This window comes from Lepisma saccharinum, chromosome 2 (assembly GCF_977018435.1).
Source record: "Lepisma saccharinum chromosome 2, izLepSacc3.1, whole genome shotgun sequence".
NCBI lineage: Eukaryota > Metazoa > Arthropoda > Insecta > Zygentoma > Lepismatidae > Lepisma > Lepisma saccharinum.
Genome location: NC_139230.1, coordinates 108,828,041 through 108,846,241, shown reverse-complemented (window position 1 = coordinate 108,846,241; position 18,201 = coordinate 108,828,041). Strand labels below are relative to the sequence as shown.

The 18,201-nt window shown below is 39.8% G+C and overlaps 1 protein-coding gene across 1 annotated transcript in view; it reads left to right on the top strand.

Moving 5' to 3' along the window:
• LOC145983594 (KICSTOR complex protein SZT2-like) overlaps positions 1-18,201 on the top strand; it is a 605,385-nt gene that overhangs the window by 496,763 nt on the left and 90,421 nt on the right. Inside the window, exon 28 of the mRNA XM_083116658.1 lies at positions 5,942-6,173. Within this exon, the coding sequence (XP_082972784.1) occupies positions 5,942-6,173 (232 nt within the window). The remainder of the gene's footprint in view (positions 1-5,941; positions 6,174-18,201) is intronic.

Here is an 18,201-nt window from a genome sequence, read left to right as displayed (position 1 = left end):
ACTTAGTGCCTACAACACCAATATCACCTCCAAATGTTCTCTCTGGGTGTTCTGTTCAGTGCTTGATTGTTTCATTGTGTTTTGTTCTTTCATGCACTTGTAATGCATCATTGTTTCCTATACCCTATGTCATGAAAGCACATATGGACTGTCGAGTTAGGGCTCTACTGAAAATTATTTAAGTTAGGGCTCTGCTGAAAATTATTTAAAAGAATGATAATGTACCAGGATTGAAGGTGTCCTGTATTTTTACAGGATAAGATGTTTTCCTCTCCTATGTCCTGGAAAGGCAAAGATGTGGTTTAAGGTCAATGAGTGTAATTTTTACCAACTTACAAGAATGTTGTGTTCTTTTTTACATACTGGAATGTACAGCAGTCACCAAGAGTCTTAGGAGAGCAATATTTTATACTAGGCAACCCAATTTACCCAAAATTTTGGTGGGTTGCACGTTGAGTTATGCTCAATTTCACAGTTGCCACATGCACAAATATACATGTGTGAAATACACAAAAGTAATAAAAAGTATTAGGTGTTTAAAAGTGTTTAGGTGTTATCACAGATCACAAAATACTTTAAGAATTAAATAAAATCGATTTGCTGCTATTTCATCACTGAGAATCTACATAAAAGAAAATGTGAGAGGAAAGGGAAGGGGACAAGATGAGAAGAGGAGTGAGCAGAGGAGGAGAAAGGGGAAGAGAAAAAGTAGAGGAGAGAAAAGGAGAGGATAGAAGGGGAGAGGAAGAGAAAGAAGATGCAAGGGAGAGATTAGAAAAATGGTGAAAATAGGACAAGATAGGAAATAAAGAAATGAGAGGAGAGGAGACTAGAAGAGGGGAGTGAAGAGTAGAGAATAAGAGCAGAAAGAAGAGGAGACAAGAAAAGTGCAGTGTGGTTGGGAATCAAAGAGAGGAGAGGAGAAGAGTGGAAACAAGAAGTGAGAAAAGGAGGAGAATGATATAGAAGCAGAGGAGCAGGAGAGGAGGGGAAGTGAAGAGAAGAGAGAGGAGAGAAGAGGTAGTTCCAGAAGAGTTTTCCTGTTGAATAGATCCAAAGTCCTCAACCTCAAGGTCAACAACCATCGCCCCTCCAATCAAAATTTGGAGTTCACTGTTGCAGATCATACCAACCTGAACAATATCTCTTTCAATGACTGCTTCTGGGTAGTGATCATCCATCCTTTACCTCAATCCACCTTCACCTCAGTATCAGCCTACACATCACCCTTGAGTGCAACCACATCCCCTATCTTGATCAAGGCCACTTAGTAACTACCCAATCAGCCTCATTTCCACCCTCTCATCATTTCCAAGCATCCCTTCTCCTCACATTACAACTCCTCCCACCACACCCTATTACTCACATTTTTCAATGAACCTGAGGAGACAAGCATGTTTTTCTGTTTTATCTTCGATCAGGACCTGGCAACTTTGCACATCGAATACTCACTTCCATTTACACCATTTTTCTGAAAATGTGGCTTGTGGCGACAAAAATTTAAAACTTTTCGAGTGTCTTTTTCGAGACTCTGGTTGGTGACAGTGAAAATTCAAATTCGTAGCAACAAGCAGCATCTTCAGGTGTAGAAGTGAAGTAACAGATATGATGGAGATGATAGTGTGACCTGCAGTGTTGCCAGGTCCAGAAAGAAGTTGGAGATCGTACCAAAGAAATTGGTTCTTTCAGCAGGTTTGTTGAAAACTGAGTTTTGGGGTGTGTGGGAGGGGTGGTGATGGAGGTGAGGGGTGAGGATGGGGAACGTTACTGGGTGGCCTTGTTCAGGCCAGGGGATGTGGTTGCCCTCATGGCTGACATGTAGACCATCTCCCATCTTTTACATACTGAGGTGTTGGTGGATTCGGATAAGCGATGGATGATCGCTAACTGGAAGCAGCCATTGAAGGGGATATTATGATAGTTGGTATGCACAACAACAGTGAAGTCCAGCTTTTGGAAGGAGGATTGGGGGTTGTTCATTTGGAGGTTGATGGCTGTGGATGTTTCCCCCAGGTAGAAGCCACCACAGATGTTGCAGGTGAGGATATAAATGTGGTTAGAGGTTTGACTGGTTCCTTGGGGGGTAGAGGTTAAATTTGCCAGTGTCAGTGTGAATCTGGCGGGTGCGGGAAGTGACAAAAAAGGGCAGGTTTTGCACCTTGAATGGTTGCATTTGTGGGCGGGGGGAGTTGGTTGTGGTTGGGGTGGTGGGGCAGGGTGCGTTGGTGGACCACGATGTTTTGAGAGATTGGCGGGGGCCTGTTTGAAAACAACTCTGCTTGTCAGGAAGATGTTTCTGGTGTTGGGATAACTGTGGAGGATGGGAAAGAGAGGACGTATATCTGAATTTGTTGAGGTGGGGGTGATATTGGGTTTCAAGTAAAGGGGTGGGTTGGGGGAGTGTGGCTGGTGGCAGATTTCTTGGAGGTGTGTGAAGCAGCTTGGGATATTTGTGTGGTGACTAGGGTGGAAGGATATCCTATCCACACTATTGCTTCATTCTTCTTGCTCGGTTTCTACACTTGACGATGCATCTTACTGTTGCAAATGTTTGGATTTTTCCTGTGTCTGGTGAGTGTTCCTCCTTTTTGTGTGTGTGTATATGTATGTAAGAGATATACGTATATATAGGGACATTAAATTTTCGTGATGCGCGGAAATGCGTAATGTGAAGAAACGTTGCAATTTCTAACATTCTGCAAATAACTACATCACCAATGATGAAATATGTGCGAGTTTTATTTGCGAAGTAACGCGAAATGTGTGCTTTTCCACGAAATGAATGCCTTTTCACGATACAGCTGTGAAATATCATCAAATAGGAAACACACAGAAACTGGCAATCGAGGCCGTGTGCTTATACTGCCGATTTGTGACGAAACAGTTGTCTAAAATAACCTACGACTAGCAGTTGTAATAAAAATTATCTTCGATCACATCGGAAAAATATGCAAATTGTAATTTCTCATGCACTTAGTCTCCGCTTGGAAACTTTGCTAATTGCCATGCTTTTCAAGCTACATTTCTTTTTTTCTCTTAATCTCTTCACAGCTGCCAGTTACATTGAGCTTGCTAGCTGTAGCAACAATTTCAGGATTAGTCTGTCTGCGACAAGTAAGATAAGATAAGAAAGGCTTGGAGAATGAATTACTTTCCCGCGAAGCCAAAACATAAACAAGTGTACGCTCTCAGTTCCATGCCTTTTTGGCCAGCTGGATAGCAACTGAACAGATGTAAACAACCAGCAACATGGCGCTGGTCTGGCGACTGACAAGTCCATGCAAATCCATCGTAAGTCAATGCAAACAACTTTCTTAGGAATCACAATTCTTGCGACTTTCAGGTGAATGTGTGAAAGGGGTGAAAACAAATATAAACCACAGTTTTAGATCTCGCTGTGCACGAAGTAAAAATAATCAATTAAAAAAAGGATGATTACAGTTGTGTTGTAATCTGAACACACCCTTCCTCCGTCGTAAAGTGCCCATGGAGTTCCAAGACCAGACACTTTTAGACTTCTTCATTGTCTGATGCATAGTCAGATCGAGTCCCATCATCTCAGTTTATGGTTTTCGCGATCGGAGTCAGGTAAAATCGTCGAGATTTTAGATATCCCACCGGGAATCGAACCCGGGACCAGGGCCACTCAATCTCTAAAAAATCGTGCCCCTTCACTTGGTAACGCAAATCTCATGCAACAAGTAACGATGTTACTACTCCCGTGTGACTGTAGGCGCATACTGGATTTCTGGCAAGATCGCGCTACTTTCAGTTAAATGTTTCTCACACAACAAATACCAACATTATCGCTCTTGTGACAGTGGGTGACCACTCTTATGTACGCGTAAACTTGATTTTTTTAATATTATTTTTGCGTCACATGTGTCATTTTTGGCTAATCACAATGACAAGAATGAGAAATGGTATGGTGAAATTAATTAAGAGACACTCGGAAAGAACAACCATGCCAACACCGAGATTCAAACCTGGCCCCCCTAGCACCGTAGTTCACTGTGCTAACAACTCAGTCACGGAGGTTGGCTATCTCTGCATATATCGTGCCACTTCGATCGGTATTTTTGTGGAAGCAGTACTGACATTGCGGCTTCTGTGTGACTATAGGTACGCACTTTATCTTCGCTAGAACTGCACCACATTGCTCGGTAACAAAGGAAGAAAAAAGTTTCTTGCATGACAAATGCCCATCTCATCTTACGACTCCCGTGTGATGATACATGTGCACCGTGTCAGTTCATTTGGTAATGCAAAACACTTCGTGCATGATGAACAGTGGCATGCCAAAGAGGGAGTTGATGGATTTTGTAACCCCTGCGTTTGGCCCAATATTAAAGGAAAAAAAGAACGTCGAAAGCAGGATAAGATGGCAAAATGAGGGCGAATTACTAATAAAAGTATACTGAACTCATGCTTTCGAAAATCTTTGGTGCGTCACTGACGACATATACCTATCTTACGACTTCCATACGATGGTAGGTGCATGTCGATCCTCGACAAAATCGCACCACTCGTAAAACGTTTCATGCACGACAAACAGTCAGATGCGCAAGGTAAGGATTTCATAACACCCACCTTTGGCCCAGTATTCCTAAAAAGGGAACGACAACCACCGTCAGAACTGCCTCACTTTACTCAATGACGTAAAATGTTTCTCACATGGGTAAGTACTAGTGTACTTATTGAAAAAAATATCGACCAGCCGATATCAACTAGACTATGTATCATCATGATATCTTGGCGATATATATTGTGGAGATGATATATCGCTGATATCACGATACAGAAAAATATAATTTCATCTGTGATATTTTCTTGATATGTAGCGATATCAAATTTCCGATATCGTCCATCCCTAGTAACTACCGATGTTACAGCTCCCGTCTGCCTGTAAGTGCACATTCGATTCCCCTCAGGTCTTCACCATTTTCCTCGATGGTACAAAATGTTCCCAATAAGGTGAAAAGTCCTGGGAAACGGTGGTATTATTTCATATCACAGGCACCATACTTTCCTTTTGAACAAAATTTTGGAAGGCATGCACATTACACATCTGTAAATGTGGTAGGCATGCCCATTACATATCTGTAAATGTGGTAGGTGTGCACATTACACATCTGTAAATGTGGTACATTTATTCTTTAAGCATAAAACACAAGTGATCGATTTTCATGGTGTTTTAAGTTTTTATAGCACGTACATCAACAATTTCTTTTCAGCAATTAACATTTTTTTTTGTGTCGTATTTGCAAAAATTCAAGGTGCACATCCATAAGTATGCGCGAACAACAGACTGAGATGGCAAGTGACACGAGATGCATGCCACTTGAGACTGAGCCAATCAAGAACAATGTTTCACACCATAATAGTATGATAGCCTGCACAGGCCTGAACTGATTGGTAATATCCTCATGCAACAAGGGTCCCTTCAGTCTATAGCAAAAGGAGACACCTTGCACCATATTGAGAAAATGGTTCAGTCTGAGAAACACATGCAACTTGTCATGTCACTTCAGTTTGAAATGTTGCATTTATATATGAAGGTTTGTTTCTAAGAGACATGTGTCACCTGTCGGTTGAGTCGGAAATGCAACTAAATGAGTGTTCACCATTTTCTGAATAGATTCATTGTTAGACTTGATAATATATAACACATTTGCAATAATGTTGTCTTCAAAAATTCAATAAGGCACAAGCAGATGCTGATCACAAAACTTAATTTACAGGGTTTTTTTTTGTTTTTATTTTTTGTATTCTGTCACCATTCAAAAGAGTGTACTGAAAATGTTTTTTCACCGCTGGTATATACTGCTGATCTAACATTTTTTTTTACCACTCTCCTCAGTTTTTATTTACCATAAATGTGTGTCCCTAGATATATAGATTTATTCTTAATTGTTCATTTATGGTTGTTTGTTTTCATTAGGTGAGCTAACACAAACATTACAACATGCAAATGGGGAGCTTGATTTCAATGATCAGATTACTTTGGATATATACTGCCTAACTCTTCCTCCTGATGTTGATTCACTGTTGAGCGAAAAAGGCCATCATGAACTTCGAACAACCTCATTTTGTAGTTCTTCACCAGTACCACACGATCAGAGCCAAACATTTACAGGATCTATTGGTAGCAGTTTAGGATCTGTTGATGAAGAGTAAGTAAAATTTTTGCTTGCTTGTCATAGATATAGATTTTTTTATGATGATGATGATGATTTGGTTTCAAACTTACAAGCCTGGTAAAAGAACCATGTCTTTTCACCATCTACAACTTCTGAACCTGGCAACACCGCAGGTCACCACATTATCACTTCATTCTTGTTGCTTTGTTTGTACACCTGAAGATGTGGCTTGTGGCCATGACAATTTGAATTTTTCCTGTCTGGTGAGTATTTCCTCTATCCTCTTTCACTGTTATTTAGCATCTTTAGTTATTCAAAGTAAAAATGGAAAGAGGAAACACTCACCTGACAATTGAAAAACTCAAATTTTTGCAGCCATGAGTCGCATCAGTGGTAGAAGAAAAAGCAAAAATTCAACTTCCATTTTACACATACACATATACGTATATATAAATTCTGGTATCATTACTCCAACCACTACACTTTGCAGGAGTGTGGCAACCATTGGAAATCATTGAGAATACTAGTTTTTTAAAGTGTATATTTATTGGTCATATCATATTGATCAGTCCATTGTACTTTATTTATAAAATTTAGTGAAATCTTTACTAAATGCGCTCCAATATTGTGAAGGCCTTTCACACTACTATCATTCTAACACCTAATGCATACATTTTTTATCATGCTATCTTTGTGGAACCATTGCAGCAACAGTGCTACCAAGTATTGAATTTCACACTTTTCATCCCATGCTTTGGCTATTGGTAGATGTAATTTCAGTTTTTAAAAGAAAGACAAACCAGCAGGAGAATACAAGAGGGGGAGCAGAAATGGGGGGATGCTATTATTAGAACTCTTGTTTCATATGAAGCCTCCAATCTTATCTTTTTCTCCAGTAAAATTTGGCTGATGTGAACAGAAGTTAGAGGAAATGTTTGTGTGTGCCTCTATGGACACGTTCGTATGATTGTTACTTTTCTATTTGATGATTGTATTCATATTGCTTTTATATCATTGACCAGCTATATACTGATTCTTTATGCTAAAAGTTGTTATTGCATTACAAAGTGAGTTTTTTTAAAAGGTCGTAAGTCACGACATCTGTCTGTAACATGGCTGCCACCTTCTTTTTTTCTATAAAACAAGAAACCAATCAGTAAGCTTATGTAAGTAGTATCCAAATAGATGAAAAAAAAATCCCAGAACCAACTCTTCAGATGCAAAGTTTCTCTGTGAACCACTGTCTAGCAAGGCTCTAGCATAGTATATCCATTGACCTGCATGATTCTTGACCTTTACCACTGCTGTGGAAAGTAACATGCGTGATGTATGTTGCCCTTTGAGTGCACAATAAGAAGCTTGTGGAGTTTGATCTTGATTCTCATTTTGCGTTACTTGAGAATTATCATTCTTGCCTGTTTCCATAGATTCTGTGCTGGAAAATCACATTCTTGATGGACAATCATTATGCAACAATGTGTTATGCTTGCAAGAATAACATTTCTTACACGAACCTGCCTTGCATAGTCGCACTATGTGATTTGGAGATAGACAGTTCATGCAGAGTTTATTCTTTTTAACAAGATCATACTTCTGTTTGTTAGTCATGGCAATGAATGATGAACACCTAAAAAAAGGCATGCAGCTTTTTACAAAAGAAACAAGAGTTGGCACTAGTGGTACTAATAAAAGATTTCGAAAAACCCTTATTTGATCTTACATTGTAATGCTGAGGTTTGATGGACACTTGGTGCAGGCTGAATGCTTTCCAGTGCTTGACATCGTATTTCTAAAAACAAAAAGAAATCATCCATGCTGATAAAATCTGTTTCACTATTTTGCAGTTCCAATGCCTTCCTAGTTTCTGAATCTAGTTTAGACACATAATGCTGAGTGAGTAACATGTCCGCCATAGGTACATCTATGTAAAGCGCATTTACTGCATTTAAGTTGCTTGTCGCACATCCTACAAAAGAACGCAATTCCTGAGCACTTTCCTTCCTAACTGCCTTGATGTGCAATATTTCATGAATGTAAGATGATGTGATTAGCTTCTTTTTTGAATATCTACTCACCAACAATTTCCAGGCAACTGCATAATTTGCCTCTGTGATGGGTAAGTTCTGAATGAGCTTGTACGCTTCGCCCTTGAGCGACGAATGTAGATACTGAAACTTCTGAATGGAAGCGATGTCTTTGATATTGTGTATTAAAGACGTGAAAGTATCTTCATAGGACAGTCAGTGTCAATAATCACCCACAAACGTTGGCATTTCTATTGTAGGAAGTTTGAGTTGGGTTGTTGTGGCATGCGACGTGTCGACAGCATCATGCTCCGCTTGAACTTTATTGCGCTGCACTAGCAAAGCTTGCATCCGGGCACTCAGTGTGTAGTAAAGTCCGTGCGTTCATTATATCCCCAGTGGCTAACAAAGGGAGCGGCGCACGTTCATTATATCCCCAGCGGCTAACAAAGGGAGCGGTACTCTTTGTTAAAAGAAACACCCAAGCGGGCGGTTTTCATTTGAAGTAGAAGCAAACAAAATGGAGTAGGAAAGCGATGTTGCCAAATTGAAGAAAAGATAAAGAGGAAAAGCAGAAGGAAATGGTAAAGAGAAAAGAAAAAGAAAGAGAAACAAAATTAAAGAATATGGAAAGAAAAGAAATACAAATAAAGATTAAAAAGGAAGCATTTAAGGGTTTTATCATAGGGGGGGAGAGAAATATCCAACTATTACATGTTAGGCCTTAATTAACACGAGGGTTCTGGGGGGTATTCTGAATTAAACATGGGGGGGGGCAGCATCCAAATCTATGGCTGATATTTTAGTTAGAGGGGGATTGAACATTAAATTGAGGGGGGTATCCAATTCTTGTGTATTACTATTGTCTTATATTGTTGCGGAAATTCTGGTGTGGAGATTGAGAATTAATTTTTTGGAGGAGGCAATGCTGTCTAAAACTAGCATGGAAATTTTGGTGGTAGGACTGAGTATTAAATTTAAAGGAGGAAATAGGAAGCTCTTGATAAAGTTTTAAATCTTAGATTGTTGAGAGATTTCTGTAGTGGAGAGAGAGTCCGAACATTAAATTTTGGAGACTATTTAGCGATATTGTATCTACACGTTTTCGATCCCAAATGTGCCAAAAGAGAAGCTGGAGAAAACTAAATATTTCGGGATCTTAAGAAAGTATTGACACCCCATTAAATTAATATTCTTGAAAACCTGCAAAGAAATAGATGCAAACATTTTCTTGCTTGCTTCACTCGCAATCATGTGTTGCTAGAATGCGTGTTTGGCGCTTTACTGAGGTGAATGGGAAGTTTTATACTATAGCTGCATTACAAGACATAAGCAATGTTCTCAATTTTCATTAATAACATCACTTCTTAAAATATAATGCTCAGTGTCCGTATACTGCTTAATTTAAAGCAGGTGCATCATTTGGGACAAAAATATATCGAATCCGCATTTCTGACTTGTCACAGGAAAATTTTAAATTTGCACTGAAGATAAAATCCAAGAAATTATTATTATGGATTATGGTTTGTTACTAAAATAATTATATTTACCCCAGGAAAATGGGGGGTGGGGATGAGTTCTTTGAAAGAGGAACCATGTTATATTATCGCCCTGAGGTTAAGAATTTCTAGCTAGGGTTCTGTAATGTCTCGTGAAACAAATTGAATCTGCCATATGGCTGGAGCATATTATTTGGTTTGCAAAGGTTGAATTATTCTATCTTTTTCTTAAGTTGTGTAACAATTTGTGTTAAATACGCAAATTGAGTTTTATAAACCCACTCAAAATTACTATTTATATGCATATTTACATATTTTAATTTACTACATTTAACCAATCAATGTGCTAGCTTTAAGTTTTTTCGAAAATCGAACAATGAAAAAATATGGACAATGTAACATGGTGTAACGACCCTGTGTGGTCGCCATATTATATTTTATTAAGAAGATTTGGATGAAGAATGCATGCTAAATATCCCTGCGAGGCATACGCTTTTAGTTTAAATGTGTTAACGGATCCACCTCTACGTATTATTTGACCCTGCATGGTCACTGTATTCTGTAAACGCTAACGGATCCACCTCTACGTTTATTAGCTTCACTTATTATTCAACCCTACGTAGTTGCTGTATTCAGTAAATGTTATCAATTATTGTCATTTACACTGTTCAACGGGTATTTTAGAATTGCAGAGTCCTGCGAGGCTCAATATTAATTGTATTGTCTGAATGCACACAGTTTTAGTTTATATTAACACGTGCATCTAGTGACTTTCCCACTAGTGTTTTCTCAATGTCAAAACTTTGATAATTCTCAGTACGAAGTTTGCTATATGTAAAAAAATGAGTTAGCAACGCATACTTGTAGTTAAAATTTTCACCACCTATGCCCCCCCCCCCGCGAGTATAAAGCCAGCGCAGCGAGGCCCGGAGCTCAGTTGGCTCCCTGATGTCATCAGGCAAACATCCAGGGTTAACTGGCCTCCCAGCCTGAAGACTAGAAGCCAACCCAGAAGGAAGGAAGGAGAAAGAAGAAGAAGAGCCTAGCAGCAACCTACCTACCTGGTCCGCTCACTTCGGCTGATAGGTGCCCAGGTTCTACCTGCCCGGCTTGTCAGGGAGCACCCGGACCTTCCTTTCTAACCTGCCGTCCCTTCATAGGAGACACCGGTTGGCTTGCCAATTCCCAGCTAATGCCGGTAGTGTTGCGGCATCCTTTAATCCTTTTACCCTGCGCCCGTTATTCGGGAGTACCGATTGGTTTCGGCCAATTCCCGCCTGTGGTTGGGGTACTATGCACAACCTACTCTCTTTTACAGGGGAACCCGTGACGTCAGCGGGGACCAAGGCCCTTAATAAAATTAGGTCCCCTTACTCCCCCTGGCGCCTCACTGCGAGGAATAAATTGGATGTTCCCTGCCCCCCCCCCTTATCTCTTTGAGACCAAAGGTGGTACAGGTAAAAGAACGTGCATGGTACAGGTAAAAGCACGTGTGTGGTACAAGTAAATGCACGTAGGTGTTACAGGTAAAGACACGTGCGCTAACAGACATTCTTTTATTAAGATTATAATAAATATATATAAAGCTGGTATAATCTTTCTTTACACCCAGCAAGCCCTGAGATAATTCTGAATCCATGTTCTACGGCTGACAAGAAGTTAGCACATATGGGTAGACTTTTGCCATCCATCTAATTGCAGGGTTTAGTGTGTTGAATGCTGCCAGTGCCTGTACTCCAGTGCTGTGTTATTGTGGTTACGTTAGTGTTGTTGTAAGCACGGGTGGACGTTGCATAAAGTTTTTGGTGCTCGTAATGTGGGGCCCGAGATTGTAAAGACTGAAACCAGAAAGCCAGTGGGAGCCTAATAGCAGGGTTCCCACACACCTGGAAAACCTGGAAATCTCAGGGAATTTGAAAAAATACAAATCTCAGGGAAATCTCAGGGAAAATCTTGTAATTGATTAATGGTTCCCAATGTAGCAAAACTGAGGGATTATAATATGCTCCTGTCTGGATAATCCACGCTCTTGTAGCATTTCTCTTTCAGCAAGGAACATATCTATTTGTTTGTCTGTTTCTTGTTTTTAAATGTGATTCCAGGGCTGGTGACCAAGTGTATACCCTCATAAATTTTGCACTTTTTAAAATTTAATTAACTGATTTCGATCTTTTACATGACGTAAAATATATTTCAAGATATATAAAATGCATAATAAAGATAACCTGATGTCTAAAGTTAACCAGTGTTCATCTGATTTCCCTTATTAGGGAGTGGTTTTAAGTTTTTTCTTCCTTATTTTTTTACAAAAAGACATCTTGAAGAATGCAAAAAATAGTTTTAAATTAATGCAAATTGATGTCAGAAATTCTGACAACTTGATTCCTTTGACAAAGATTTATATTGAAATTGGTGCCAAAGCTGCTTTGGAAGCTAAAGAGGTGAATGAAAAGGAGAAGCTTATGTTTTTTACTAGCTGCAGAATTTTTTTTGCAACCAACAACAGAGAAGATTGTGGAACATAGTCCCCTTAAGTTCAGGTTGGTGAGACCCGCTAGTTGTTTAGTTCCGAAGCAAATGACGCAGTTTCGAAAGCAATGTGCTCAGCGCATGGAAGACCTGATACAGGAACTTCTCAGGAGAAAGAGAATGAAGGCTGTAACTGGTGATAAAGTAATTTGCCAGTTTAAGACATTGTTGCACTATGTCAGTAGTGAAAAGGAATTGAAAGAGAAGTTTTGTAACTTTTCAATCAAAACTGATGCACTAGATTCTTATTTTACAGGTGTCTGAGTTATGGAGCACTGTTAAGTTGGTTTTGATTTTATCACATGTCAATGCATATATGGAAAGTGGGTTTTCTGTAAATAAGCAGGTTTTAATAGAAAACTTGAAAGAAGAGTCTGTTGTGGCTATTCGGCAAGTTTATGATGCAGTGAAAGTGGTAGGAGGAGTGTCAAATGTAGAAGTAAGCAAAGATATGATCCAGAGTGTTAGAGGTGCACGTATTAGATACGAAGAAGCATTGCAGAAGATGAGAAAGAAATGTGATCACAAAGAAAACAAAAGGAAAGAAATGAAAAGTAAAGCAAGTGAGATCTGTGCTTTACAAGCCAAACAGCAAAAGATGCAAGAAGAAGCAAAGGCTATTGCAGAACAATTAAAAAAACTTGAAGCTTCTGAGAAGTAACGTTTCTTAATTTGCTGTATCAGACATGAAGTACATTTTTTGTTTTATATTTCAGTCTTGGTAACTTATTATTCCTTTTTAAATCAGTACTAATAATTGTCACTTCATTTTTATATGTTTTAAAAATTCCAATAATTTGTTTGTCTTAACTATTATTGTATGCATTACAGATTAATTGATATTGTATCCATTTATAAACATCTATGAAAAGTGTGAAAATATTTCAATGTTCTATATCAGATATGTTAGAAATTGTTTCAGAGTTGTTTAAAGTTCTAGAAAACTGGTCATCTTTGTTCTTAATTACATGCAAAGAAGTGTAATTTTATTTTATTATTGAACTAGTTTTGTTATTTGCATCAGAAAACAACAGTAATAGATAAGGTGAGGATGGTATGGCTATGAGGGGGAAATGGATGAGGCCATTGTAAAATTATAGTAGTCATTTACTGTGCATTCAATACTCTGGAAAAAATATGAGGATTCTGGAAAACTCAGGGAAATCTCAGGGAAAATGGATTTGGAGTTCGCGTGGGAACCCTGTAATAGCTACAAGGACTAGAAGGGGCTCATAAGTGTCAGTGTTAGTGTTCGTCCAAAGAATTCACGAAGGAGAAGATATAGTGTTGTGTAGTGGAAGAAACCATAGACGGTGTGCCAAAATGGGAATGGACGTGTCAAGTATGAACTTAAGAAGCAGAGGGAGGAAAACCGTAGTTGAAGAGACTGGGTTCGGATGCTGTGAGGATACTGGAAGAGAGATGGAGTCTTTCCAGTGTTGCCAATGTTTCCAGAAGTTCCATTGGAGATGTGAAGGGCAAGAAGAGACCTCAGTGTCCACTGCAGAGTCCAGATGCAAGACTTGCTCATCAGTACCCTTGATGGCTTCCAGGCAAGAACCAAGTGCTCCTAGTACGACCCCATCAGACCATTGGTTATTAGAATGGCTAATGAGAGATAAAGAGGAGAGGAAGAAAGAGAAAGCGGAAGAAGCTGAGAGGAGAACTAGAGAAAAGAAGGAGGAGGAAGAGCATAGACTTATGGAAGAGAAACAGAGAAAGAAAGATATGGCTCAATCAGAGAGAGCTAGAAAGAAAGAGTTAATGGAGCTAAGACAAATAGTGGAGTTCATGGAGGAGAGAAGGCTTCTTGAAAAATGAGAAGCAGAAGAGAAAAGATAAATTGAAAAACGAGAAGCTGAAGAGAAGAGAGAAAGAGAATTAGAAACTCTCCATGCCTTAGTTCAAGGTCAAGAAGATAGGAGACAGCAAGAAGCTGAAAGATGGAGAACAGAAATGCAGACACTCTTCTCCCAACATAAGACAGACCAGTTAGAAAGTCTTAGGGAGGAATTAGAGAAAATTATAATCTCTTGTCAGCAGGAAGTAGTGAGAGTAGTAGAGGAACAATTAGAACCTTTAGCTGCATGGCGTGGTGAAATGGAGAAAAATTTAGATACCTGTCTGCAATTGGTAGCCCAGTCTACAACGGAAAGTGGAAGTGAAGAACCAGAGAGAGTTAAGCAGATAGAGGCATCAGTAGAAACCATTAGTTCAGCAGTAAAGACTCTGAGTGAGCATGCTGTAGTTATGGAGAATGCGGTCCAAGAACAGAAAGTAGCTGCAGATACGGTGGCTAAAGCAACCGGAGAAAAGGTGAACACTCTTCGCGGAGAAACAAAGAAGTTGGAAGCATCTCTTCGGCAAGAAATACAGGAGCAGACTGGGTCCATAGTCAAAAGGGTAGGCGAACTGCAAGATAAGATTGAACGGTTGCAAATACAACCAGGAGTGAATTCTGATGTCCTCCCAGATTCCATTGAACGGGATGGAAATTTGAATCCGGAAGCCACCTCTTATGTACCTCCTAGAGTGGTGCAGAATCCTTTCTATCTGGGAACCATTCAATCGGATAGGCGTAAGCAGCCTAGAGAAGCAGATAGTTTTGACGGGTCACCTCCCCAGCGAAGAACTGAATTTAAGATGCCTAGAATGGCTGACATCGCAAACATCCCCAAGTTCAAGGGTGATATCGAAGCTCAGTAAGCAGAGAAATATCTTCGTGAGCTCAATGTAAGCTTCGAGCTCATGCAAGTACCTGACAATTACAGACTCGAATTGCTACCTAGAGTATTCACAGGTAAAGCTGAACATTGGCTGGCAGGTAACATAGACAGTTTTGTTAGCTATGCTGATTTCTGCATCAAGTTTAAAGAAGAGTTTGCCTCCGAGAAGGCTAAGCAGAGACAATTAACTGCAGTAAGAAATAGAAGATATTCCCGTCCAGTACATGAAAATATGGAGAGCTTCGCTTGGAGCATTTATGCCGCCTATAGGAATTTAAGGGACAACTTCAGCGAGAGCGAGGTGCTGAATTTAATCATAGGTCAGTTACCTTATAGAACCCAAAATCTCTGCCTTGCGCACGCTCCCAGATCAGTTGACGAATTGACCAGCTTCCGCAGGGACTTTGAAATATAAAATGATCCCGACTTTTGGAGAAATAAAGAGGACTACAAAGGAAAAGAACTTCCCAATAAGAATTTCAAAGTGCAAAGCATTGAGACCAGTAGTAACACAAGACCAGAAAACTCTTGGAGAACTCGAAATTTTAATAGAGGTGGAGGTAACAGAGGACAGAACCATAACCAGGATGGTCGATGGGAACCTTATCGACCAAATCAAGGGCCAGATCGTAGATTTCCCGATAGGAGGAGAAACAATCAGGAACGCAGTGGTCCTAATTCATCTAGGCGACCTTCACCTAGAGACACGGGACCAAGTGGAAGACAGTCGCCCTCCAGAGAAGTTTTGACCTCTGAGCAGGAGGAAGCCCAAGAAACAACCCGGGACTTCCTGCGTAATCAAAGGTCTCAATTCTGCCAAACAAACTAGATCCTTGTCTAGCTGCTTCATTCTCATTTAGGCAAGGGACCTCGAAGGAGCGACCTGATACAGCTATCCAAGAACTGAAGGTGAACTTCCAACTATCTGAAACAGAAGAAGTAAAATTACATAGTGAATTGAAATCCGCAAGGGAATCAAGGACTAGATACAAATCACCAGGAGTGGCGGCAAAGTTAATAGATATACCAGTGACTTGTGTAATAGATACTGGGAGCGAATGCACTATTTTGAGTTATGAAATTTGGACAAAATTAAAGGAACAAATACCAGGTATTCAAGTGCAGAAGGTTCCAGAGATAAAATTGGTGGATTTTTCTGGAAGCCATAGGAAGCGTGTCTTTGGCAGCAGACGTGTGGAACTGGAGATTGAAGGTATGGTGTTCAGTACTGAAGTTTTTATATTGAGAGGTTTTGGTACAGATCTTCTTTTGGGCATGCCATTCTTGAAGCAGCATGAGGCCGAGATAAATTTCAGAAGAGACTCGGTAAAATTGTATTTTGGAAAAACTCCGGATCAAGATGTAGGGAATCCACTGGATGTTGAAATTGTGCAGTACAACCAAAAGGTCCAAGAAAGAGTTGAAGTGTGGATGTATAAACCGGCAGACCTCAAGGATACGGTCGAGACTATAGACATTCTGAATGATTCCCAGAAACAGGAGTTTCTGCAAGTGCTGAATTGATATATAGCTGTGTTCTCATAGAAGCCCGGTACCATGGAAAGTGCAGAATGTGAGATCCTTTTAAAAAGTACCGAACCAGTTCATCGCCCGCCATATCCAGTGCCGCTTTCGAAAAGGTCCGCTCTAGAAAAAGAACTTAGCTTTTGGAAAAGCTGGAACATTATTCAACCATCAGTATCACCCTATCTAAATCCATTACTAGTAGTAGACAAGCCCGATGGTAGTGTAAGACCATGCGTGGATTTTCGACAATTAAATGCTATTATGATTGTTCCTAAAAGCTCCGTGCCACCTATTGATGAGTCATTACAGAGATTTAAACAAGCCCAGTATTTTTCAAGTTTAGATCTAGCATCAGGCTATTTACAGATTCCTTTGAAACCAGAATGCCGAAAATACACTGCTTTTTCGTACAAAGTTTGCCAGTACGAATTCTTGAAAATGCCTTACGGTTTATCTAATGCTGTGTCTACTTTTGTGTCGGTTATGCATACAGTTTTTGGACCTGAAACTGAAAGTTATCTGACTGTGTACATAGACGATCTGATTTTTTATGCGGATTTCGAGAGCCATATCCAACATATAGAAGAGGTGCTCCATAGATTAGAAGAGGTTGGACTTAAGGTGAAACTTCGAAAATGTAACTTTGGAAAAGGTGAATTGGTTTATTTAGGCCATTTAATTTCGGGAGATAAGATTAAAATAGACCCAAAAAAGAACAAAGCCATCCTGAAGTTTCCACAACCTAAAACTAAGAAAGATGTCAGGAAATGTTTTGGACTCGCAAATTGGAGACGGAAATTCATAAAAGATTTTTCGGTTAAGACAGAACCATTGCTGAAGTAACTCTGTAAAACTTCTAGATGGAATTGGGGTTCAATGCAACAATCCGCCTTCGACCAGCTTAAACAAGAACTGGCAACCGCTCCTGCCCTGGCTCAACTGATTTAGACCAGGAGTTGTGCATACAATGTGATGCTTCGACCAAAGGCTTAGGATGTGTTTTATTTCAGGAGCAGAACAGAGTTAAAGCTGTAATCCAGTATGCTAGCAGGAAGCTAAAGAACAATGAAGTACACTACTCCATTCACGAACTGGAATGCCTGGCCATACTTTTTGGAGAAAGCAAGTTTGAAATTTATCTTCGCGGGAGACATTTCAAAATCTACACTGATCACAGAGGGTTAGTTTGGCTCCAAAATTCCAGGAACTGGAACTGTTGACTCACCAGATGGTCCCTGAAACTACAATCTTACTCTTTTGAAATTATTTATATACAAGGAAAAGAAAGCACGGTTCCTGATATACTCAGCCGTTATCCAGCCGAAGAGAGCGTGAAGGATGAGAACACCAAATTTTTCCATGTGGCCTACGTTTGGCAAGAAAGGGGAGAAGTGGAGGATGTAGAGAATTGCCCAGGCCCAAGAAAAGGATGATTTCTGCAAGCCGGTTTTAAAGGTTCTGAGGCAAGAGGAAGTTAATGACTCCCCAGTTGAATCCAGGATGAAAAGATTGTATCAAGTGTATGGAAACCTCTTATTTAGGAAAACATCTGGAGATGAAGTCTCCTGGAAATTGTGTGTCCCCGAGAAGCGGAAAGAGAGAGTGCTAAAGTAGAACTACGACGAACTAGGTCACTTCGGCATGGCTAAAACCCTTATGAGAATTAAGAGTAGATATTTTTGGCCTAAATTGAAGATGGATATAGCCAAACATGTTAGGGATTGTCTCACCTGCGCTAAAACGAAAATGGACAAAT